At 36.2% G+C, this 26,450-nt stretch overlaps 1 protein-coding gene across 1 annotated transcript in view; it reads left to right on the top strand.

The window, feature by feature from the left end:
- Window positions 1-26,450, top strand: part of LOC131423120 (multidrug resistance-associated protein 1-like) — an 80,930-nt gene that overhangs the window by 21,860 nt on the left and 32,620 nt on the right. The window contains exons 6-15 of the mRNA XM_058570701.1: window positions 2,903-3,157; window positions 5,388-5,453; window positions 8,645-8,782; window positions 10,186-10,332; window positions 12,485-12,569; window positions 12,665-12,731; window positions 13,107-13,233; window positions 17,650-17,826; window positions 20,872-21,039; window positions 22,328-22,490. Coding sequence (XP_058426684.1) covers window positions 2,903-3,157; window positions 5,388-5,453; window positions 8,645-8,782; window positions 10,186-10,332; window positions 12,485-12,569; window positions 12,665-12,731; window positions 13,107-13,233; window positions 17,650-17,826; window positions 20,872-21,039; window positions 22,328-22,490 — 1,393 coding nt within the window. The remainder of the gene's footprint in view (window positions 1-2,902; window positions 3,158-5,387; window positions 5,454-8,644; window positions 8,783-10,185; window positions 10,333-12,484; window positions 12,570-12,664; window positions 12,732-13,106; window positions 13,234-17,649; window positions 17,827-20,871; window positions 21,040-22,327; window positions 22,491-26,450) is intronic.

The following is a 26,450-nucleotide window of genomic DNA, read 5'->3' on the forward strand; positions in this document are numbered from 1 at the left end:
TTAATGGAGATTCCAAATATTTTTCAAAAAGTCTAGGAGTAATTTGTATTTCCAATGGATACATATCAAAGTACTCTTTCCACACATCCTTTGTAACCATTGCAACATGATCTTCTGATAGTAGGTTGACAGAGATAGCTGCCAACCACCCCCCCGCACCACCACCACCTCTTACCCTCACCATTTTAGGATAACCTGTCTTATTTTGATTTTTCCCTGTTTGGGTGCTTATAAGGATTTCTTTTTAAGGATAATTCTAAGGATATAGAATTTAAAAATTTCATCAGGATAAGAGGGGTTGCTGTTTTCTAATTAATTTGGCTAATGCTTTCTGACTGCTTTTGGTTTGAAATCTTTCACTAAAAGAGATTGTCTTCTATTTTTTTCTTTATTCTCATTCTTGTAAAATAATAGTGTGTGTGTGGATACATATATATGTATGTTACAACCTGTTTGAAGCACTACTGTATGCATAGATATAGATATACATTCAATTGCAGATATAGATGTAGATCTAGATATAGTGCTCATATTATAATATAAGGAAACTTAGAGTAATTGACTAACTTGCCCATAATCAAAAAGTTATTAAATGAAGGAGTTAGACTGGGAACCCAGGCATTCTGCTCTAGAGTCTGAGTTCTTCATTATTCTAAATATGTAAAGAAATACAAATGTAAATATATATATATGTATGTTTCATATGTGTGTGTGATTTCCTGAACCTCTTCTCCATGCCTTAAATCTTTTTTTCATCATTTCAACATTTAAAAATATGTTATCTCTAATTTCTGGGAAAAGTTTTTGAAAATATCTACTAGTTTAAAAATTCCACTTTATTGTAGTATTCATTTGGACTTTTGGTGCCTCCATTGCATTTTTTAAAAATTTGTTGTGTTTTCAATTTCAAAATTTTTTTCTATTCTTATTATTCATTTTTGATGGAAATCATGTCCTATCACTGTAAAGATTACAAAGAGATATTCAAATATTTTCTCAAGTTTCTTGTGATATCTTTTTCCAATAGAAGGAAATTTATTTGATTCCTTGAATAATTTATTTACTTTGAATGACTCAATCTTTTAGTATTTTCATAAACAGTAAATACTATTTATCTTTTCCTTCTAGAAGTGTGGGAGAAATAGTTTATATTTGTTTATAATTATAAGTTGGAGGTGGATTCTATTAGAGATCAATGGACCTCTCTTAAAAAATGTTACAGACTTAATGAAATGAGAATTACAGTTCTCGGATTTCCGTGGTTTGACTTGGCCACGTTAGGCAGTCAGTAACTTATTAGGGGGAGATTAAAAAGCTACATTTGGAAGAGATGTGTCTAGAAGCTTAACTATTGCAATGACTAGTATCTTCTCCTGTTTTTTCTCTTGTGCACTAGTATTCATTCTGTTTTATCATCGGCACAACTGTCCCCCTTTCCAGTCAGTAGCAGAAATGTTTCCAATTTACTGTGCAGAAATGTCAACGAGGATTGAACACTGCAGTAGCCACAGAGCTTAGGGGGAGTCTGGCACCTCGTGAACCTCCCAGGGCTGTGTAGTCCCTCCGGTAGGCCCTGTGGCCTCCCCCTTCCACTAAGGCCCCCCTGTTTTAAGCTAGGGAATGTTAGGAGAGTTCCACTGAAGGCCTATTATTTTCCAGATGATCTTTTCCTTTGGCTGTGTATTATTCAGCTATTGAATAAACAGATTTTGGATGCCTCCTGTATCCCATTTACTCCTGTAAGCCCCAGCTCTCAATCCTATCTCGCTTTACATCAATGTAGTGGAAATTCCTTGAAATTTTTGGCATGCGAATGAACTTCCTGGTTTCCAGCACAAATACCAACTTTCCACTACTTTTACATTTATTTATGCATTTTGCTGGGAATTTTAAATGGATGGGGAATGAAATAAATGAATTTCTAACATCAACCTCACTAAGAAGTTACCAATAATTAAGGTTGGGGATATTGAATTCAATATACAAATATTAAATAATGTGCACAGACAGAAAGTGAGAATTGTGCCTTAGAAGAAAAGATGTATTTCCATCTGCTCCATGAAGCCTTTCCAATATTCTTCTCTCTCTAAATTCCCATGGCTCTCCTTAGCTTTTTTTTTTTTTTTTTTTTTTTTGCTGAGGAAGATTAGCCCTGAGCTAGCATCTGTTGCCAATCTCCCTCGACTTTGTATGTGGGTCGCTGCCGCAGCATGGCTGATGAGTGGTGTAGGTCCATGCCCGGGATCCAAACCCATGAACCTGGGCTGCCCAAGCAGAACACACCGATCTTAAGCACTATGCTTCAGGGCCAGCCCCCTTCTTAGCTATTTTTATACTATATTTTATACATACAATCATCCTGTTTGTGGGGTGTGTGTATGTGGAGAGGGCTGGACTTCACAAATAGATTATAATCTCCTAGAATTGGGACAGTGTCGTTTTTAAATTTTCCACAGTTTCAAGCATAATACTATTCATGAGCATTCATTACATATTCATTGATTCATTTGTGTACTTTGTATGGATAAAATTTAGATGGTTTAGCATTATAGGGATGCCAACGAATAGAGGGGAGCCTCAGTGCTAGGGATCTAGAATAGATTTCTTTTGCAATTTTACAATCATCAAGTTATAAAATTGATGAACATATTTGCTTGGGAACCCAAATATTACTCTCTACCAATACACAGTGAATTTTAAAACTATGTACTTTGATCAGTAATTGTATTTTCCTCATCCAAAAACATAGAAAAGTATGTCTCAATATTTTATGATCCAAATACATAGCTTGTGTATTTTCCTAAATATGTTAAAAATTGATATTAAAAGCTACCATTGTTTGACTGCAAAGATGCGTCATGCTCTACAGAACTCTTCAAATATTTTGCTCCTCTTTTTCCAGGCCCTACTTTTATCTAATGTTTCTCGGAAAAAGTTTTCCACTGGGGAAATTATCAACTTGATGTCAGCGGATGCCCAGCAGCTCATGGACTTGACAGCAAACCTCAACCTCCTCTGGTCGGCCCCTTTTCAAATCCTGATGGCCATATCACTGCTTTGGCAAGAGCTGGGTCCAGCAGTGTTGGCAGGGGTGGCAGTCCTTGTGTTTGTTATACCAATAAATGCTTTAGTTGCAACGAGAGTAAAAAGGCTGAAGGTAAGAAAATGATTGCCTCATGTTACATGTGTCAAACAGAAGCCAAATTTTCTGACTTGAGTTGACAATAACCATCTAGCTAATTCTCTATATATGGAAAATAGAGGTTATATATGGAAATAATCCAGATTTATCATTCATTTATTCAACCAACATTGATTGGGCATCACAGGAAGTATAGCAGGGAGGAGAACCAACAAGTTCCAGCTCTCATTGGACTGTTGAGGGAGACAGGCAACAAGCAAGTAAGTAAATAGGTATATAACATAATGCCTGGTGTTAATTTGTGTATGCAGAAAAATTAATTAGGATAAGGTAATACAGTAACAAAGGGTGCCATTTCACATACAGGGGCAGGAAAGTCCTTCAGAAGCATATGATATATCAGCAAGGTAAGGGAGCAATCCATGTGGACATCTGAGAAGAAGATATTATCAAACAGAGGGAACAGTGTGCACACAGCCTAGAGGTAGGGGTGTACTTGGGTTGCTGAAGAATGGTGAGGCTAGTGGGCTAAAGTGAGCAAGGAGTGACTGCGTGCAGCAAGTGGACAGTCAATGCTAAACTGAATTAATTTTACTACTCTTCCTTTACATTTAGTCAGTCATTCATCTTACTATCAATGTATTTTTTGACGTCTGCCATGCGCCAGACAGTGTGCACTATGCTGTACTGTAGGAGTGGAGAAACAGGACGTAGTTCACCGTGCTGAAGGAAATCACACTGTAAGGGGCAAGATAGATGGTTTCACAGGTTAAAGTAACATACACAGATGCAGGTGTATTGATTGTGACACATTTTATTATTTTAAATGGGTCAAAGATTAACAATATCTATGTACTGATATGGAAATGTGTCAATCATGTATTGGGGGAAAAATAAATTAAAGAAACGTATGTATATCTATATATATATCTACATGCATATGTGTATATTATGCATAGATGCATAGATAGATCATAATCCAATTTTAAAATGTGAATATACCTATGCACATGGGTATGATACAGATAAATAAATGAAAATATATAGATATAAATATATTTGCATAAGCATGGAAATATTCTAGAGGTAAAGCATCAGTCTTTTAAGAATAGTTACCTATAAGGGAGAATTAGATAGAAGGAGGGGAGATTTTTCACTCGTTAGTTAATACATTTAAATAATGAGAATTTAGACCTTCTTTTATAGTTTTCTGAATTTTTCAAATAGTTACCAAAAGCATGACTAGTCTTTAAAGATGAGAACTAGAAAATAGCACGTAATTATGAATTACTAAACACACTAGTATTTAGAATAACAGGTTTGTTTATAATTATAATGAATATTTTTTAACTAGTTTTTAAAAAGATATTCTGGGTTTTAAATAATTTAAAGTCAAATTTTTAGGAATGGAAATATATTTTGGGGACCTTAATCGAGAGCCCTAAAACCTTCCAAGGTACTGCAACATTATGTAAGAATATACTAAACAGAAATATACCTTTAATCACACAAATAATATTGTGGATATTAACTTGTAAATGTGTACTTTGTTAGATATACAAGTACTTATTATTATATATAACATAATTGTGGTGTTATTATTGGAGGAAACCCTTGAGAAGCAATACCCAAACAATAAGTATAAAATGATATAAATATTAAATATTTAAATAAATATACAATAATTACATAATATTTGCAAAAAAAGAGCCAGTATTTGAAAATATACATTTTAATCAGTCTAATTTCCAAAATACTAGTAACACTCAAGATAGTGTACTTATAATATAGAGACATGTATTTTTATTCCTGTGATACTTTTGTTATTTTATGTATATGAATATATACAAGTATATAATATAAGTATATAAGTATAAATATATATAATTGATAGAGTTTGGGGAATTTATCCCATTTTAATAGAATAGGGATGTTATTATTTTATTGTTCAGTTTTAAATAAATTGTGTCTAAATAAATATTATATTTTCTACTATTTTGGAAAGTATACACCCTGCCTTTATTCTGCTGCTGGCTACTTTTAAGTTTTAAAATATCTATTTGTAACTATTTTCTAACATTATCAACAGAATGATGATTATATGAATATTGTAAGATGGTTTTCTTCAACTAAATATTATATAAAATAAAGGGAATAGACTGTATTTTTAAGTAGCTGAGGCTGTGTAAGTTAAAGTATTAGCAGTTTTTCTCAAATATGTTTTCATTTTCTTTCCATTAAATAGAAAAGCCAAACGAAGAACAAAGATAAACAGATAAAACTACTCAATGAGATCTTACATGGAATTAAGGTAATATAAAAGGGGTATGCTTTTAATTTAACTATGTAGAGTATAGCAACAAGTTAGTCAATAAATGAATTTTTTACCATTCTCAATATCAGAGTAATTACATATGTATAATCGCTGGGAGAGTATTTCAGATTTCAGATGTATAGGAATTCTTATTGTTAAAATAACATTTAAATAAAACCAAATAAAATTGAGGTGTTTTCTTTTTGTTTCTCACCCAACAACAAAACACAAATATCCCAAAAGACACAAAATGTTACTTGTTTTAAGGGATCAGGTGGAAGAGATGGAATGAAGCAGCCAAGAGTGGCAATAATAACATTGTCATCAGTGTGAAGGCAGATTTATTGATCTGGGGGAAGTGGTGAGCTGTCATTCAGGTCCTTTTATATGGAATAGAAGTGATCATACAAATGCTATTCTACAAAAGGTATGTTGCAAATTATTTGTTCCCTAGGGACGCTACCACCACCACCCCCAACGCCACTAATATTTTCTCTGATATAATGAGTGAAACTTCATGAACTTATATATATATAATTTCAAAGCCTATTTCACCTGGATTATGCCTTACCAGATTTTTCTAAAGGGCAAAATTTTCAAGCCCACATGGAATTTCTTTCTGGCATTGACAACTGCGTAGGAAACTCCCTCTGTCTGGTACATCTTCATTATATACACAAGATATACCCATTATATGTACACATTGTTTCACCTTAGAATCAGTAAATGCTCTGCTGTATTGTGCCGTGTAGAACTTGCACAAAATTGTAAATTACTGAAGAGAAAGACATTGTTGCATTAAAGATACCTTGTAAAGTGACTGATGGCCACTTATTATCTGAAATTGAGTTGCCTTAAGTAGCTCTGAAATTTAACTCAGATTACTTAATAAGGTCATACACCCCCAAAGTAATATGATCCAAATACATCTTGCACCTCTCAGTGGGTTAATTGATAGCCCCTGCATGCATAACAACTACAGCAAGGTATGTTTATAGCTTTTAAATATTTATATTCATAAAAGGAAATTTGTATTATCAGTAGACTAGGACAGTGTAGAGAAAATAAAAGACCATTCCCTCAAGATCCAAGATTTGAAAAAGCAGTCACGGCAGTGAACACGCTCGGGCATTGGTCGAGGTCCAAGTGGCAATCAGTTAGGATAGGCTAAAGCTCTGGGCAGTCAGCATTCTTGGGGTCTAACAGGTGCCGTGGAGCCTCTCTCTGATAATGATAATAGCTGCCATTTAGTGAACATTTTCTTTGTGTCACACGCTGTGCTTGTCACTTGATATCTGTTTCCTCACATAATTCTCATAAACCCCAGGAAAAAGATTTCTCATCCTCATTTTACAAATAAGGAAAGAAAGTCTCTGAGCAGTTAAGTGTCATGTCTAAGTTCACAGAGCCAGTGAGAGATTGTTAGGGTTCTCCAGAGAAGCAGAACCAGTAGGATGTGTGTATATATGTATACAGGCACGTGTCCCATAATGACGTTTCAGTCAACCACGGACCACATATACAATGGTGGTCTCATAAGATTAGTACCAAATAGCCTAGGAGTGTAGTAGGCTGTACCATCTAGGTTTGTGTTAAGTACACTCTATGATGTACACTTGGCGACAAAATTGCCTAATGAAGCATTTCTCAGAACGTCTCCTCATCCTTAAGCGACACATGAATGTAGAGTAGTCTTCCCATATCCATGGAGGATACATTCCAAGACCCTGACTGGATGCCTGAAACCGTGGATAGTACCAAACTCTAAAAATACTATGTTTTTTCCTCTTCATATATATCTATGATAAAGTTTAATTTATAAATTAGGCACAGTAGGAGGTTAATAACAATAACTAATAATAAAATAGAACAAATATAACAATATACTACTGTAATAAAATTTATATGAATCTAGTCTCTCTTTCTCTCAAAATATCTTATTGTACCATATTCACCCTTCTTCTTGTGATAACGTGAAATGTTACAATGCCTATGCGGTGAGGTGAAGTGAGATGAATGACATAGGCATTGTGACTTAGCATCCTGGGCAGGACAGCCTGATGTCTCAAAATTTGATCACGTTATCCAGAATGGCAAGCAATTTAAAATTTATGAATTATTTATTTATGGAATTTTCTGTTTAATATTTTCAGGCCTTGGTTGACTGTGGGTAACTGAAACTGAGGAAAGTGAAACCTTGGATATAGGGGGACTACTGTATATATAGAGAGAGCGAGAAAGAGAGAGAGAGAGATTTCTTTTCAGGAATTGAGTCATATGATTGTGGGGTGGCAAGTCTGAAATCTGTAGGGCAGGCTGGAAATTCCAGCAGAAGTTGATGTTGCAGTGTTGAGTCTAGAGGTAGAATTGCTTCTTCCTCAAGGAACCTCTCTTTTCTCTTATGGCCTTCAACTGATTGAATAAGGCCCACCCATATTATGGAGGGTAATCACCTTTACTCGAAGTCTACTGATTTAAATGTCAATCACATCTAAAAAATACTTTCACAGCATCATCTCAACTGGTATTTGATCAAACAACTGGGCACCATAACCTAGCCAAGCTGATGCATAAAATTAACCATCACAAAGAGATAGAGCTAGAGTTTGAATCTAGGTCTCTCTCATTCTAAAATACATGCAGTGAACCATTGTAAGATCCTGCTTCTCAATGGTTTCCATCTCAGAAAATAGTTTACAATCTCAAAACAGCAGTCGTCTTTCAGAAAATGGCTTGAAGTCTCAAGACATCAATCTTCAAGAAATTGGGAGGCCAGGAAGAGGAGCTTAAGCTATTGAGAAATGGGGAGTGGACACAAGTGAGAGCTGGACCAGCAGGAAGAGTGACAGGATTGAGCTAGACAGAAACTGCTGTGGAGCTTGTGCTGAGAGCTGGGATGTTGCCAAAGCTTGGCTCAAGAAGAAACTACTGGTGGGGAAGAGGGACATAAGGCTGGGGAGATGGTGATTTCCTCCTCCTGTTCACCCACTGCAATAAAACCATAATTCAAGGAACTATTTTGACTCAGTTGAAAATAGGACCAATTTACTTTACGAGTGTATCATTTTTTTTAACTTTACAATTGTGTGTGTGTGTGTGTGGTATACTGTGTGTATTTGTATGTGTGCATGTTTTTATTTCTTCTGTGATATTGATCGTCAAATAGTCATTGTTTGACTCCTTTACAGATCCTCAAACTTTATGCATGGGAACCCTCCTACAAAAAGAAGATTATTGAAATTCGAGAAGAGGAATTGGAAATTCAAAAATCAGCGGGGTATCTTGCTGTGTTTTCTATGCTGACATTAACTTGCATTCCATTCTTGGTGAGTGTGTATAATATTTCCTGTTTTGATTTTCAAATTTGGTTTGCAGATTCACCTCCAAATTTCCTGGAATTAAGGTGTGCAAAGTGAAATCTTATATATCTGAATTAAAATTTTCAAGAAACGCAGTCATTAATTTATGTAGATTAGAGAATAAAAGTTTTAAAGAAGAGAAAAATATTATGTGCATTCTCGCTATACTATAAGCCAGAAGAATAAGATTTACCTCTTTGTAAATTTCTCACAGATCGAACATATGCCTTCCTGATTCTTAAAAAATATAACTTGCATTTCAGAGTTTCATGTCAACTTTAAAATGTCTTGATTTTTATGATTAATCCCTGTTAAGCAAGACCCAAAGGCATACTATATGAAGTTGGGAAGGGAAGTAAGATTTATTGAGTGTTTCTACTGAGAACCAGAGAAGTTATATACACTGCCTTATTTCATTCTTACAATAATAAGACATTACTTTGCTCATCACAAGAGGAAATGGAAGTCCATAGTAGTTTGGAAACATCCTCAAAGTTATAGAATTGGTATTTGGGGGTGAATTGATATGAACTGAGGTCATTCTCTTTCTGTCATCCCATGAAAGCATCGGGAATCCCATGTTAATTAAACTAGAGTATAAATTGCCTTAAGGTGTGAACCAATGGGTGAAAGCCAAAAGATAACCCAACCACATACAACTGAAGCATCAATTTTGTTGCAAGTTACCACTCTCGGTAGTGATAGGGTCAGGAGAAGTTTCATATGTCTCCCTTGTATTTTAAATATTATTATTTTTTATTTAAATAAACATGGGTATTATGAAAGTAAAAGTGATATTTACATTCAGAACACTTTGGTGAAAATGTCCAAGACGCATTTGCCTAAGCCAATCCTATGTACATGATATATAGTCAGTACATTCTCATGCATAAATGAACTTTTCCACATTTTCTACATGAAACTTATAAGAACAAATTTAAATCTTATCAGCCATGATTTATTCATATTTTCTTCGGTTAATTTTATGACACAAATAAAGCATAATTATTACATATGAGTCAGAATGTATGCACACACCACTGGAAAATAAGTTTACGTAAAAATTCTCCATTTTGAAGGAGAGATGAACTGGTATACATTTTAAATGGGAATAATAACTCCAGTGAGAATATAAAATATCTTAAAGAAGGGAGCTGGACCAGACGGTCTCAAGGATGTCACTGTCTAAGATATAAATTGTGTGATCCTTACTAAACATTTATTTTATATTCTTGGCAAGAGCATTAAATTTCGGTAAACAACAACAAAAAAAGGTTATTAAAATTTTCTTCCCTAATTTTTGGGGATTGTAACTTATAATGTTGTTAGCACTGAATAATTAAAGAAAATAGCATATCTCTATTTTTTAGGTGTCCCTGGCAACGTTTGGCATCTATTTCTTACTGGACGAAGGAAACATTTTAACAGCCACTAAAGTGTTCACGTCTATGTCTCTGTTTAATATATTGAGGCTTCCTCTGTTTGATTTACCAACGGTGATCTCAGCTGTGGTCCAGGTATGTCCAAAGAATCCTTAAACTAAGGATCATTCCTCTACTGAAATCTATGGTTTGCACATTTTATTCCTTTGTCTTTTTTCTTTATTCTATTTCACTTTTTGTGGTTGTTTTACGCTGCTTTAGAAATTAATCTCCCTGAATTCATGAGTAATAGAGAACATTGTAGAATGGAAGGAATCATGTCTTCCTTGCCTATATTTTTCTTCTATCAAAATGACTTTTAGATATTTCAATAGATGATCTTGTTTTCTTTGCTAAGTTTTAGTTTCTTTTATTTAGCTTTTTAAAAGCTGCATTTAGATATTATGCCATCAAAGGGTTCATTTTCTGTTTTCAGCTGAAAATTTTTTAACTAGGTGCTTTGTGCAAAGCTGGATCTGAATGTTTTCCCAGGGTTCAGCAGCATTTCATCTGTACTGAATGAATAAAACAGGGAGAAAAGTGCGTTGATAATATCAGTCTGCCAACAAACCATGTATATGGTCCAGGCTGCCCTTATTGTAATTTCCAGTCACTGGAGGCTCTTTAGATACTATAGTGAGTAGAAGGCTGCTAAAACCACAGGGAATCCAAAGTGAGGTCCTTGATCCCTTCGCCCTGAAATTTTCTCAGTTAAGTTTTTGTATGTCAGAATTGGGTTGTCTAAGCATCCCCCATTGAATCCTTTTCTTCAAGACTGGGTTCATAAACCAAGTGAATCTTTGCTTATTGGACAGCTCTTTGATCTAAGAACTTTGCCTTTAAAATTTTAAATTATTTGAATAAAGAGTAACATAATTATATAGTAAATACCAATTAAGCCAATTTTGTTACATCATACCTTTTTCATATTATTTTACTAACAATGACCAGCAGAGGGCATAAAAGTACTATTGATGATGCTTTTTTTAAACATTGGTTTCACAGCACACTTCTCTTAAAGAAAATGTCTAAACCGGTTTTGTTTTGCTTTTGAAATTAGAGTCTAGCTAAAGGTCCGGAATCTCAAAGTGTTCTCCAGCTCCTGGTGGTATGCTACTGCTTTCACTAAATAAATAAGGAGAACAATTGTCAAAAAAAAGAAAAAGAACCAGCCCTGCATACTGATACGACACACTTGATAAACAAAACCACAGCCCAGTTACATCTTATCCATTAACAATAGACGTCTCCTAGCATAAAGTATTAAAAATGTACTAGAGGGTTCATGTAAGTCAGTTTTAGGGAAAAAAAAGATTTTATTTATGCTAATTGTAGCTAAATATGTTATAGCTATTTTACTATAACTACATGTTACAATTACCAAAACTGATACCGAGCAATGGGCTTGCTCTGCTCCCCAAGATCTGAGCCAATTCATCACAACGAGTTAGAGATCAGGAAACGAAGTTCAATTAGATTAGCCAGTAAATCAGAAGACAGGTGACTAATGTCTCAAAAACCCATCTTCAAAGATTACAGAATCTTGAGGCAGTTATATAGGGAAAATGGGCAGTAAGGAGGGAGTCCAGGGATGTTGGTCTCCAGGCATGACGGGCTCCAGGCATCACATTGTTCCATTCTTCTGTCAGCTGTGATGGATACCTTATAGGTGTGTTTCCAGCCTGTGGTCAGCCTGTTCCTGGAGAGAAACTCATGGAACAAAGTTTTTAATTTATCAAGCTATTGGGGAGTACATAGGCAAGCGGAGGCTATAAATCAGGAGAGCATGTGAATTTTTTGGAATACATGCAGAGCAGTGAGAAGTCACACGGAGGAGGGGCTGGGGCCACTTAGTGTAACAAAATGACCTCACTTATGCTCACTTACAAAACTATCATTTTGTTTGTACTCAGAAACAGAGTTCATTCAACAATACTGAGGGTTGCTTTTAAAAACTAATCTTTCTATAATTATTAATTAATCAGTTATGGCTTTACTAGAGTGTTGTGGAGGAATTTTTGTTTCTTCTTCTCATGCCTCCCTGCATATATGACATTTGTTTTGGTCGTTGATCCTTGAAACTATTAATTCTCTTCAGGGATGAATTTATTATGCTTGCTGAATATTTATATCAATATCTTCAATTTGCATCAAAAAATTTTAATCTTGCTGTAAATCACAATAAATGCTTTTTAGTTTAAGTTCTGCCTTACCCCCAAATAAATTCCATCTGTGTTTATTTTGATAGGCAAGAATATCATTGGGTCGTTTGGAAGACTTTCTCAACACTGAAGAGCTTCTTCCTCAAAATATTGACACAAACTACATAGGAGGTCAGCAGTTCCTCTTTGCATTCATTATTTATTTGACTTATAGGTTGAAAATAAATGGTTCTAAAATACATCGTTGTATTTATTTTTCTTCCCAGATCATGCCATTGGTTTTACAAATGCTTCCTTCTCCTGGGATAAAACAGGGATTCCAGTACTAAAAGAGTAAGTCATGATTTGGGGAAAATTAAAAACAAAAAAATTTCTAGTGTTGCATTCTACAATGCTCCATATTTTTATCTCTTAGAGTTTTTAAAACAGAAGATGAATATATTGAAATTCACAAGACTTTTTTTTAACCTCTCACTGTACTTTTCATTTTTACAGGTTTTTTACTCTCTTTTTTTTGTATTGATTCCCTCTACAGTATTTATCGTTTGCATTTGGGAAGGTTGGGTATTTGTAGAGTAATGTAGAATCACATGAATGGTAGCAATTTCAGGGATGATGTTCAGTGCTGTAGCTTGTCTAGGAATACACATTAAAAACAGCTGTAACAAGAACTTCCTATATCATCTCTTTCCTTTTCTTGTCCCGTAGCCTGAACATAAAGATTCCAGAAGGAGCTTTAGTGGCCGTTGTAGGGCAAGTTGGGTCTGGAAAATCATCTGTGCTTTCTGCCATTCTGGGGGAAATGGAGAAACTTACAGGAGTAGTTCAAAGAAAGGTAAAGCCAACGATACATTCTTCCCACATCTCCTAGTGTAATAGGCTACAGCCAACACATCATTAGTGTCAATAAGAATTTATCAAACTGAATTGAAGATGCAAGTATTTAATGGGCGTTTCTAGTTTGTAACAAACATTTCAATTTCCACAGAAATTGATTAGCTGTGGGTGGATTAGTAACAGCATTCTGTGCTCCAAATACTTCAGCAAATCATTTATGAATGCTTATGGTAATTGTTTGATGATATTAACTGAATTGCAACTAATTATAGAGAAACGAATGTGATTTATACTTTAATTTGATTAGCTTTCTAATTATTATTCATTGCAAGGTTCCCTAAGTAATTACGGCCATTCCATTTCTAAGAAGTCTTGTAGTTGCTCGTGGGTAGGATCTTTGACCTAGAAAAACCTCGGAAAAATAATAATGTTAATAGTTTACATTTAAGTTTCAGCCTTTGGACAATGGAGAGATCTACTCCCAGCCGTTTGTTCTATTCTTAAAGGTCAACAGGAGTAGGAAGAATTCAACAAGTTCTTAGCTGTTTCTTTTTTGAAATACTAGAATATCTAATGAGTTTTTCCTCAGACCTACCTAACTCTTAGGTAAAATACTCACCTAATCCCTCCTTCTCACTTGTGACAAGATAGAGAAGCTCTATGGATCCGAGGCCAGTTTCTTCACAGTTTTTCTCTCTAGGATAAAATCAACTCCAACTCCTTTTCTTTTTCTTTGTAATATGTCTTTCCTCATATCCTTATATCTTTCCTGATTCCTTTAATGATTAATTTTTTATGTATTCTTTTCTCTCTCAGTGTTACTATTACTTAGTTTAGGATCGAGTATGATTTCTAGGACTTTTACTGATAAGATTACACTTAATGAATACCACTACTTTTTTACCATAAGTCCGCTATCTTTGTAGCTCTGTGCTCTTCATCATGATTGCAGTCAGCCATTTGTTTGTAGTTCAAGATGACTGTAACTCTTCCTGGGCCCGTGAGTGTCCTTTAAAAATACAATGATTGTCAGGGCTGGCCTGGTGGTGTAGTTGTTAAGTTCATGTGCTCCACTTCAGCAGCCTGGGGTTTGCAGGTTTGAATCCTGGGCACAGACTGACACACTGCTCATCAAGCCATGCTGTGACGGTGTCCCACATATAAAATAGGGAAAGATGGGCACAGTTGTTAGCTCAGAGCCAATCTTCCTCAGCAAAAAAAAGGAGGAAGATTGGCAACAGATGTTAGCTCAGGGCCAATCTTCTTCACCAAAAAAAAATACAATGATCGTCAACTTGATTTTATTTTCTTCAGCTTTTTTCACCACGCAATTATTGAGCGGATACTATGTGTTTAGCACTTAGTCCCAGGGAAACAAACATGGATATGATAAGCCCCTCTTCTAACAGAGTTCATTTTAGTGAGGGAGATACTAAGATCAATTATGACAGATATTTAAATAGGTATAAAAAAATAAGTGACAGTTTAAAAAACAACAAATTCTGCTTTGAAGAATTAGAAAAATAACCAGAGAGGAGGAAGCCTTTTATTTGATCTAGAAAAATAATTAGGAATTGATCAAGACAAAAACAATATCAAGTCTAGGTTTCACTTAGTGCATAAATGATAGTGATAAGCTTAAAAGGCTAAAGATTGAATAAGGTAATGAGCAAAGACAGCCTAGTTCTTGACACAGAGTTAGCTAGCTTCCTATGAATATTTATGGTTATTGTTGTCTTCATTATGATTGTTTGGGCTCTCATGGTAAGATTTAAAGATTATTTCTGATACCTTTGAGGGTTTGTAATTAAGAAAGTGTTCATAGTAATGAAAGAAACCATAACAATGCTAATACCAATCGTAACGCAGAGAGGACACCCTTTGTTTATATTAAGCTAGAGTTGTCAAAGAGAAAAGATATTGTCTGTCTGTACAATTGGCCCTTTGTCCTTCAGGAAGCTCATTGGTCTGGATCAGTGGCAGGATTTGAGCTATCACACTCTACATTATTTCCCCCCAAATTTTTTTTCTTTGTGAGGAAGATCAGCCCTGAGCTAACATCCATGCTAATCCTCCTCTTTTTGCTGAGGAAGACCAGCTCTGAGCTAACATCTATTGCCAATCCTCCTCCTTTTTTTTTTTCCCTAAAGCTCCAGTAGATAGTTGTATGTCATAGTTGCACTTCCTTCTAGTTGCTGTATGTGGGACGCGGCCTCAGCATGGCCAGAGAAGTGGTGCGTCGGTGCGTGCCCGGGATCCGAACCAAGGCCACCAGTAGCGGAGCGTGCGCACTTAACCGCTAAGCCGCGGGGCCAGCCCCCAAAACATTTTTAATCCTAAATTTATGTGTCATCCTGATGATCTCTAGTTTAGTAATAATCATTATAATGACATGGCCAATTTAACACTTAGTGTTTACAAGGTGCTTTTGTGTCTGTCTTTCTGTTTCTCAAGGTTTCACATGAACACTTTTTTGAGGCATATCATATTACAATGTTCAAACTCTAAGAACCCCTGTTCTTCTCAGTGTCAAAGGTTCACACCAGGCACCATTCAAGCAGAGTATTCAGTGTTCAGTATCCTTTGATGGAACATCAGAGATTTGGAGACTGTTTTGAATTAACAAAACTTCTATTGTAGTTTCATTATTAAAGAATGAAATGAAACAAAAACACGTTTTCATTTGTATGTGAGAGGCAAATAATAATTATAACGATAATAAAAGGAAAAATTTACATCTCTGTGAAAATCGATCAACTCTTTTTCGGCTCCTGTCATGCCAGTACATTGAGTCCCTACCTCTCAATGTGGAATTTAGTTCCTGTTTACAGTGTATGCCATCTCTTCCTGTCCTTCTGTCTTTTCTCCCGTGTCCTTCATACTCTGTTCCCCTTATCTTGCCCAATATGCAGCAAGTGTTCAAAACCTCTGTCACGTGAGGACTGATTTAATATGCTAGTCTAATCAAAGGTTAGTCACTAGGCAAGGCAATTCAAGAGCAATTACTTTTGTGTTCAAGATCAAGTCAGATCAGAATTACATTGTTTTAGATCAAAAGCCATTCTATGTCTTATATGCTCAACAAAGAAGCATTAAAAGTTAATCTTTGATCTTTAAAGTAGTTGGCAGTAATCAAAAGACTAATAGTTACATATGTGTCTACATCAGAGACTACTTTACATGTCTGGTATTGTTATAGAGTGCACAGTAGTCAAAATACTCCAAAATCAATGTTTGGATAAAGTCGATGGGGCAGATTGAAAGGTAAGTCTCTAGTTTAAATATTGTGGGTCCTTTACAAGAAAAGAAGGGTTAGTTAAAAAGATATTTTATGCAGCAGACTGTCCTATATTCAGAAATCATTTCAAGACATAAAATCATCAAAAAATGAATTTAAAGGCAGTGAGTATGTGGAAGACACAGACATGTGCCACCCAGATCCCCCTTCTAGAAAGGGCTTGCCACCCAGCCATGGGAGTACGTACAGCAAGTCAGCTCCTTTAGGGTGGCCTCAGCTACTGAGAGTGGCCTGGCTGGGGTCCCACTCTTAAAGGCTAGGCCTGTTCAGCCTCACACGGAACAACTCTGATGGGTGATACTCCTCCACAGCTCTCTAGAGGGGTGGCTAAAGCTTTGTTGGATCTGTATCACTTGAGACTTCTCCCTCTACACAATCCTCCTTCCCCTTTTCCTTCCACAAGAATTGATCCCAAATAAACAACTTACACCCCAGACTCAGTGTTATGGGTTGAATTGTGTCTTGCAAAATTCATGCGTTGAAGTCCTAACCCCCAGTACTTCAGAATGTGACAGTATTTGAAGATAGGGTATTTAAGAGGTAATTAATGTAAAATGAGGTCAATAGTGTGGGCCCTAATCAAATATGAATGAAGTCCTTGTAAGAAGAGGAAATTAGGACACAGATGCACACAGAGGGAAAGCCATGTGAAGACTCAGAAGACACCATCTACAAACTAGGGAGAGAGGCCTCAGGAGAAACCAACCCTGCTGACACCTTGATCTGAGACTTCCAGCCTCCAGAATTGTGAGAAAAAAAATTTCTGTTGTTTACCATCCAGTGCATGGTACCTTGTTAGGGCAGCCAGAGCTGACTAATACACTTAGCATCTGCTTCCAGAAAATCCCACCAGAGACAGATAACTTTGATAGAAGCTACAATGGAAGTAAATAAGAAGCACAAAGTAACTCTTTAAAGGGGTCTCTAATAGACGTATACAAAATTAAAATGTAAATAAGATATATTTACATTTAAGAAATAGCCTTGATTTTTTTTAATAATTCAGTTTCAAGTTAAAGAGGGCAAAACCATGGACTAAATATGTTCCTTTAATGTAGTGCATGCAACTTCTTCTTTCCCCTTGTTAAGAGTATCTTTTCTTTCTTTCTTTTTCAGGGCTCTGTGGCTTATGTTTCCCAGCAGGCTTGGATTCAGAATTGCATTTTGCAAGAAAACATTCTCTTTGGCTCCATCATGCAGAAGCAGTTTTATGAGCGAGTATTGGAAGCCTGTGCTCTCCTTCCCGATTTGGCGCAGTTACCAAATGGAGATCAAACTGAGATTGGAGAAAAAGTAAGGAAAATATAATTTATCATATGCAGGAATAAAATTCCATTCAGCTGGGCTAATAAAATATTTATATTCTTTTTCCTGAGGTCTTGAAGAGCTGTACAACTATAATATTAAAAAATCATTATAGAATTCCTATGAAAGAGGTGGCAATAGTAATGAAAAATAATTATTTACAATTGACTATTTGGAAAACAGGTTAAAACTCAGCAGGAAATTCTGTTGTTAGTATCCATGTGAGGGAATGGAAGCCCACCAATTGGATCGTCAACACTTTGTTTTAGTTGGTGGCATAATGCTGTGTACTGTCTAATGAGTGAGTAATAGTTCTGTTTTTTCCTGTGTCTCTTGTGCACAAAGTCAAGCCTATGACAGTAGCAACAGAGCGCCAGGCTCCAGTGGTGGCACCAAGGCCAGGTTCTAAAGAGGCTCTGAGATGATGCTGTCATTAATGTGCCTACTTCATGTTTGCTCATTCCTGCCTAAGAGGAACTTGTTTCCCAGTCATCTTATTCTTCGTTCTATTTTATTTTCATTGCATTAATGGTCATTTTGCTGCCCAGTGTTTGGAGTTAAACAAAACAAGATATCATGAGCCAAAGCATGAATCCCAAGAGAGTATCCCCAACCCATGACTAAAATCTCCATTAATTAAACATGAATGCAAAAGCAGCCTCTGCCTATAATTCATGTGTACTATGAAGATGAGTAAATAATCTTTAGTGAGTGCTTTGAATTTCTGAAAAGAGAGTTAGCATAACATTGTTAGGCATTTTTACCCCAGGCCTCGTATTGTTTCAAAGTCCTATTATAAATTGATAAATAAAATACATTATAGAACAAAACTATAGAAAGTGGAAATATTTAAAATCTAGGATGAGGCAAAATTTACCTTTTAACTAGATTTACATTGGCTTAATTCATAGCCTGCAGATGTATTTTCTTAAAGTACTAAATAGACTTCATTTTTTTCCAACCCCTGTGTTTTTTCTGGCCTTCTCTGTCCCTAGGCAAAATGGCACCATAGCTAAAATTATGCAGAAATGTGACTTCATCTTCAAACTTGTTAATACTTATTGAGCATTGTGCTGGTAAAACCAATCTCTAATAATATGAAACAGCTGATAGTATATAACTAAAAACAATTTAAAGAGGAAAAAAAATCAAAATATGAAGTATAGATTTAACATAAGCATTAAATGTTATTGCCATTTATAATTTCTGCTTTTTATAATTAAATTTCTCCCAATCTGATGATGTACTTGAAAATAGACATGTAATTCAATATTTCAAAAGGAATTCTGTTTACAGCTATTTATGAGACAACCAAGATAACAAATGTAGAATTTCCCTTACTTTTATTCATCGTTTCCTTAGTATTCTTCAGTTGACCACAAATATTTATTTATCTATTATATGCCCTTATTCCGCTATGGGGTACATAATGGTGAGCAAGAGAACTATCACCCTGTCTTCAAGGAATTTGCATTCTAGTGGATGTCAGCCAATGATATTATCAATTGTCTTTACCAATATTTATTAGTCACCTGGTGTCAGACATTCCCTGTTCTGGGAATGCAAGGATGAACTGGTTAGGAGCTCATAGGCTAGTGAGAAAGACTGACATGGGTATTGCCATTTCTAGCAATGGGATGAGTAAACAGCACTTCAAGACAGGAAGGAAGAGAATGAATCACTTTACTTGGAACCTGAGTAGAAGATTGCTTTCAAAGAGGACTTAGACTAGCTTGTGGGCTCCGAAGCAGAGTGAACGGCCTCTGCCCAGATACTAAAGGGCAGGCTAGCCTGCTTGGCAGGCCACAGCCACTTGAGGGCAGCATTGGGAAAGTGGTTGAAAGATAAGTTAATACCAGAATATAAGTATCTTAGATTTATACTAAGGAATTGGCTGTTGCTCATTGCTTAGTATGGGATGCTGGGAAGAGGGAGACGTGGGTGTCGAAGCTTTTTAAGCAAGATGATGACATAATTACAAGATAAATGATGACACGGCAGAGGATGGATTGGAGAGAGGAGTGTTTGGGTGATAATAGCTAATGTTGATTATGTCTGTACTCAGTGTTGGATTTGACCTAAACATTGTGCACCCATCTTATTAAATGTTTGTGACAAACCCGTGTGTTGGGGGCTGTTATAATCACACACACACCTACACACACACACATGCATACTCTCATATATATGTATCATATTACTTTGTATATATTTTTTTCACGCCTGTCCCCCCTGCTAAACTGTGACCTCTTCACGACAGAGGCTCAGTTTCATTTATCTTTGAATCCCAAGTGGGAGTACCAGAATATAGTTATACAAAGGAGATATTTATTGAGTGGGAGGAAGATGAGAAAGGCAAAGAAGCAATGGCATTTACAGTTATAGGTCACTGGCTAAGTTCTGTGCTGCACAGAGAGCTTTTAAACCAGATCTGTAAACACTAAATATAAAATAAATCAAGTAAATTGAGCCTGGCCCCATAATTCTCCATATATGGCTGTACATGTCAACTTTAATTCTCACATGGAGTGATGTATATTCCTTATTCTTGCTTCTTAGAGTGGTACTTTTGCCAACAAGACTTGTACTAATCTTTCTACAGAAGAAAATAGGACATGTTGATTACTGCTTTGGTAATTTAGCTATTAGTCTCAATTTCCTATGTGTCAATTTAAGAATTATCACTGGGGTCAGTCTATGGTTGGCAGCCAAAAGTCTTAGTATTCCACAAGCACAACTTTTCAGAGTTAGAGAATTGGAAATTCATTTCTCCTTAATTGTTAGTATCTACTTTTGAGAGCAAGCAATTAAGAGAAAGAAGATATATTTGTTAATTTGCACAAGTTAGTAGCACTAGGAAATATGAGAATGGAGGTAGGCCTTTGGAATTCTGGGACAAAGAAAGGTTTGAACATTAATCTTGAGTTATTCTCTCTCTATGCTACAGAAGAGAATTTGGATGTAACTATAAATGCTTCAAGATTTACACATTTTTCCTCTGGTCTTGTTTTCTTTCTCCTGCTGCGTTTTCAGGGTGTGAATATAAGTGGGGGCCAGAAGCATCGAGTCAGTCTGGCCAGAGCTGTCTACAGTGGAGCTGACATCTACCTCCTGGATGACCCCTTGTCTGCAGTGGATGTTCATGTTGGAAAACAACTTTTTGAAAAAGTGATTGGGTCCTCGGGCATTTTGAAAGGCAAGGTAGCCACAGCATCACTTATGTTTTTTGGGGGGAAGGGGAGAATAATCTGCATAGCATTGTGCCTAAAATTCCAAGATTTTGCTTATTTGTTGAAGCAAAGTAGTCAAATTTCACATGAAAAATGGGAGGTTATATGGCTTTTTTACAGACAAATTTTAATGTATATTTTTTAAAGTTTTACTTACAAGTTTACTCTGATGACAATTTATGTGATTGTTACCTCATCAACTAACGCCATATTCTAAGGGGATTTTTGTGTCAAAAAGACATGTTTCTAGTTTAGTTGATTTTTTTTTTGAAAAATAGTATTTTGATGCATAGCACTTTTATAAAAAATAGTATTATTTTGTTGATTATTTATATTTAAAATTTGATATTATTAGCATAGCAATAATAACAATTCAATTGTTTTGTGAAAGGACAAAGAAGAAGAGAATTAATATTTACCAAGTGTAGACCATGTTTGACACTAAATTAATTCTTTTAGTTCTCATTGCAAGTCTCTGAGATGGGTATTATTATTATTCCTGTTTTACATATGAAGGAACTTGGGGTTTAAAATGACTTGATATAGGTTGCTCAACTTAAGAACAGCAGAGATTTTTAAAAGTGTATCTGACCACAAATTATGACTTAAATCAAACACTTTGTTGTAATGCTACAGGACCTTAAAAAAAGTAAGCAAGAATGACAGATATGAAATTATTTTTAATTTGTTATGAAATTGATTCATTTTGGTTTGTTTGTTTTGGTGAGGAAGATTAGCCCTGAGTTAACATCTGTTGCCAATCCTCCTCTTTTTGCTGAGGAACATTGGCCCTGGGCTAACATCTGTGCCCATCTTCCTCTACTTTATATGTGGGACTCCTGCCACAACATGGCTTGATAAGTGGTGCATAGGTCCACACCTGGGATCCAAACCTGCGAACTCCGGGCCACCAAAGCAGAGCATGCAAACCTAACCACTAAGCCACTGGGCTGGCCCCGGAATTGATTCATTTTTAATGAATGAAGAACACGTGAGCCAAAGTGTTAAAAACATTTGCAAACTTTTTTTTTAAGCTTCAGTGCATGGTTGTGTATCCTCGTTGTTAGTTGCAAACTATTATTTTTGTCTAGCAGCATATCATTATTCATTGTGAAATGTGTATATGCTGCCTTAAACGGGTACCTACCAAGAATTACACTCTGAAATAGTAAAAACAAAAAAAATGACTGCAGTTTTCTTTAAAATAGATCATTTTTGCCATTTTTTGGTAACTCAAGGAATAAAACGCTGTTTTTCAGACTCGTATTTTAGTGACACACAACCTCACGCTTCTGCCACAGATGGATCTTGTCGTTGTGATGGAAAGTGGTAGAATAGCACAAGTGGGAACATACCAGGAACTGCTGTCTGAAACCAAAAGCCTCACGCATCTGCTTCAGGCCTTCAGTCAACAAGAAAAAGGTGAGGACGCAATGGAAAATAAGCCTACGATACAGTGTGCCTGCCCATTGTGAAAGCCCAATAATTGCCTGATTTCTCACTAGGCATTTTTTTTCATTTATCCTGCTCAAGTCAGGAGCTGGGCACCTTCCTTTCTCTAGAAAAGAAACAAATACATTGGGACATATCAGCTAAAAATCAGCCTCATTTATGATTTTTAAGTATAATTTTATGCCCCAGGGTCTGTTTTTTCATCTATGAAATAAGAGATTAGATGATTTATAAGCTCTGTTGTGAGTCTAGAATATAATGGGTTTAAACATTCTATTTTCTTTTAAATTAAGAACAGTGAGCATAAATCCATGTCAAATAACTAATAAATATTTTAAACATATTATTGCATGTTAAGGGAGAGAAACAAAAGAAAAAGAATCTGAGACAGGACAAAGGGGAATGATATTTGTCTAACTTTTATGAAATAATAGTTGAGTTTATTTACTAATTTTTGTTACTATAGTCCTAGTATTTTAAATTAAGATTCATAGATGTTTATGTAAGTGAAGTGGTTTGATCCTTACCTAATTAGGACAAAGGGATTTTTGAAATATTAGCCTTAGCATAGTACTCCAGAGATCAGTCATCTCCCCCCTCTGCAAGTTGGATGCGCTGTCATCTCTTTTTCCAGCTATAGCTGGTTTCTTATATAGACCACCACCATGATCCTTGTCCTATACCTTTCCAGAACACCACTGAGAAATGACTGTAAAACCAGTTAAGTATTTCATAATTTCAGGGTAAAAGAAGAAATATAGAGCTGTGTCTCAGTATTTCCTACATGAACTGGTACTCATTAATGACTTTACCCTTTACCTGGATATAAAGCTTATAAAAATATGAAACCAGTTTATAACAAGGTCGATGCAATTTACTATTGGAATGCATAGAATCAAAACACAAAGCCATTTTGCTGATGTGTTTGTCTTTTGGACCTAAGCTAATACACATTAGTTACTTGCTACTGTTTTTTTAATTCCTTTCTCAAATTCAAATACTCTATTTGTGGATGCATTCAGAAATATCTGATGCATCGTCAGGTGGTTGTGGTCATTCTTAATAAAAGAAGCACCCTCTCTTTTCTTAATGGCTAGCAATTTTGGAAATGATCCCTTGCCTACTCGGTCAGGCTAAGTAATAATTTATGCTTAGTGTATAGGAAAGAGATGTCTATGAGCATCTCCTAGGACTAGAATGAGTACGTGGTCTGTCATTTTCTCTCTCCCCAGCACTTAGGTAGCCTCGAGCCAGGCAAATAAGAGGTACTCAGTAGCTGTTTGTTAAACAGGTGAATCTGCCTCCATTGTTTCTACCAGGAAGTGTGTCTCCTCAGGAGTCGATGGGATGATTTGGAATGCTATGAGCCAGTGTATTTTTTTGGCCGTTTATTTTAAAGGCCACGTGAAATATAAGTCGTGTTACTTTGGAAAATATAGCTCTAAAAGTGGGCAATGTGTACATTTTAAGTCCAATATTTAATTTACCATACAATATGAACTATGTGTCTTTTGAAAGTTGTGGAATTTGCTCTTGTTTAAATCCCCAGTTTTGGAAACAAGCATCTATGCCTTCTCTGCCTTTATATACCTTCTTATGTACACAAGTCCTCTAGGGTAACAAATGGAAAGCAATATTCTCGAAGTTGGCCTGACATTAATAGATGTTACTACCGCACCATCAGAAATATGCCAGAGTTAGAAAAATGTAAATTGAACTTTTTTTCTAGTTACTTCAATATTGTCTCTTTTCTGTTAAAATTCAGAAAGACAATGAGTAGAGATAATTTTTATACTGGAATTAGAATATGTTTTTGAAAATGAATATTTCCAAGATTTTGATTTTTTGAATACTAAATAAAAAAATATAAAGGCTTTTTAAAAGAAGCCATAAAATTACTTCACTCATGATAATACTAGATAGATAGATAGATAGGTGGATACATAGATAGGTAGGTAGGTAGGTAGATAGATAGATAGATACATACATAGAGAAGTAGATAGACAGATGATAGATACATATTTGTAAAAGGTGTCATGTATAGTGTAATTTTATTAGTGACCACACAGAGCAAGGCAAAAATAGATTTTGATGATATAAAACATCCCACCAGAGACCGGCCCAGTGGCATAGTGGTTAAGTTTGGGTCACTCTGCTTTGGCGGCCCAGGGTTCATGGGTTCTGATCCCGGGTGCAGACATACACACCACTCATCAAGCTATGCCATGGCAACATCCCACATACAAAATAGAGGAAGATTGGCATGAATGTTGGCTCAGAGACAATCTTCCTCATACACACACAAAAAAAACAAAAAACACTCCACCAAAGAACAGCTTCAAACCTGGTTGCATTCAGTGTCACGTTCCTGCAGTACTGCCCTTAGACCTGAACCAATGTGACCCAGTCCTGTACTCCATGCTTTGGAGAGTCCCTGCTCTGACCTTCCCTGGCTGGCTCTCTGGCCAAGAGACAAAGGGATTGTGCCCATCAGGGGATCCCTTCCCATCCCCCACTTCCTGACCACTCCGGGTACTCGGGGTCCTAGAATTCTCTGCCCACATGGCATAAGCTTGCTCCAGGAACCTGGGCTGTCGTTCCTCAGTTCTTCCCTCCCAAGGGCAGGCTGCTCTACTGGCATTCACCACTCTTTGGCCTGAGGATGTTTTTTTCTTGGAGTAGGGTAGGGTGGACAGAGCCTGGACATGTGGGCTGGTGTGTCCACAGATGTGCTGCAGGATGGGGCTGGGGTTGGAGAGAAGGGGACAAGGGCCATGACTGGGACCACCCCGCCCAGGACTGCCATGTTCCCCAGAGGAGCTCCCAGGGGTCCAAACACTCTCCCCTGGACCTTGTCTTCCAGATGGTTGGGAAGGTGTGCTTGTCAGGGTAAGCGATAGGGCTTATTTATGAGTCTGTTAGCTCAATCTATAACTATTAAATGATTAGAAATATGGCATGCGAGAGTTCATTTATACTCTTGCCCTGGTTCCCAGGGATGTTAGGTGCAGGCCTGTCCCTGTGGGGAATTTTTTTTCTTATTTGCATAAGTAGTAAGGGAAAATAAAATTATATCTGAAAGCATTTTTAATAGGATTTGGGGAAAAGGGATTGCCTGGACAGGGAGTGCGATCTGAGAAGTGTGATCTCCAGTTATAAAATCATTCTGCGGTCTATCATTTATTTATTATAATTTATCCTTTTTGGTCTCGAGTCTGTTCAAGAATTCCTTTACAAGGTACACAATCCTTCCATTTTAAATTCTTGTTAACTTATGTGACACTACGGTGGGAGTAAAGTCAGCACAACATTGTGGAAGAAACAGTGACCAATTTGAGGAGCTGTGGGTTCTAGTTCTGACAGTGAACAGCTATGTGAGTCTTTACAGAAGCGACTCAACGCCTCTGATTCTTCTCATATATGAAAAATAGGACTTGATCTAGATCTGTTTTTCCTAATGGAAAAAGGCTGATAAAGAACTGAGCAATGCACATTTTTATCACTCCCTTGCCCCCCAAACTGCTTATGACCAGCCATTTTTCCTTCTTTTCCTGTCATTCTCACTCTCACTACTAGAGTTGATAACAGCAAACTTTAAAAAAGTAGTATTTACAGTATAATTTGAGTTTGGATACGTCAGGTCTCTAAGAAACCATCTAGTTCTGAAAATCTATGAGTCTCACCTCCTGGGAATATTATGTAAGAGAATCAATCAGAGGTGAGAAAAGAGTTTGTGAAGAAAGATGTGAGGTCTAAAGATGAATTTACGTATTTATAGGTTTTGTCCAGATTAATTTTTGCCCACACCTAGTAATACTGATGATAGCTAGGATGTCTTGGCTATTAATTATGTCAGTATATTCACAAATTTTCATTTACTTCCTCTTCCCTGAAACCTCCTGAGACTACATGGTCCTGATTTTACATAGA

The sequence above is a fragment of the Diceros bicornis genome, chromosome 27 (genome assembly GCF_020826845.1).
Source record: "Diceros bicornis minor isolate mBicDic1 chromosome 27, mDicBic1.mat.cur, whole genome shotgun sequence".
NCBI lineage: Eukaryota > Metazoa > Chordata > Mammalia > Perissodactyla > Rhinocerotidae > Diceros > Diceros bicornis.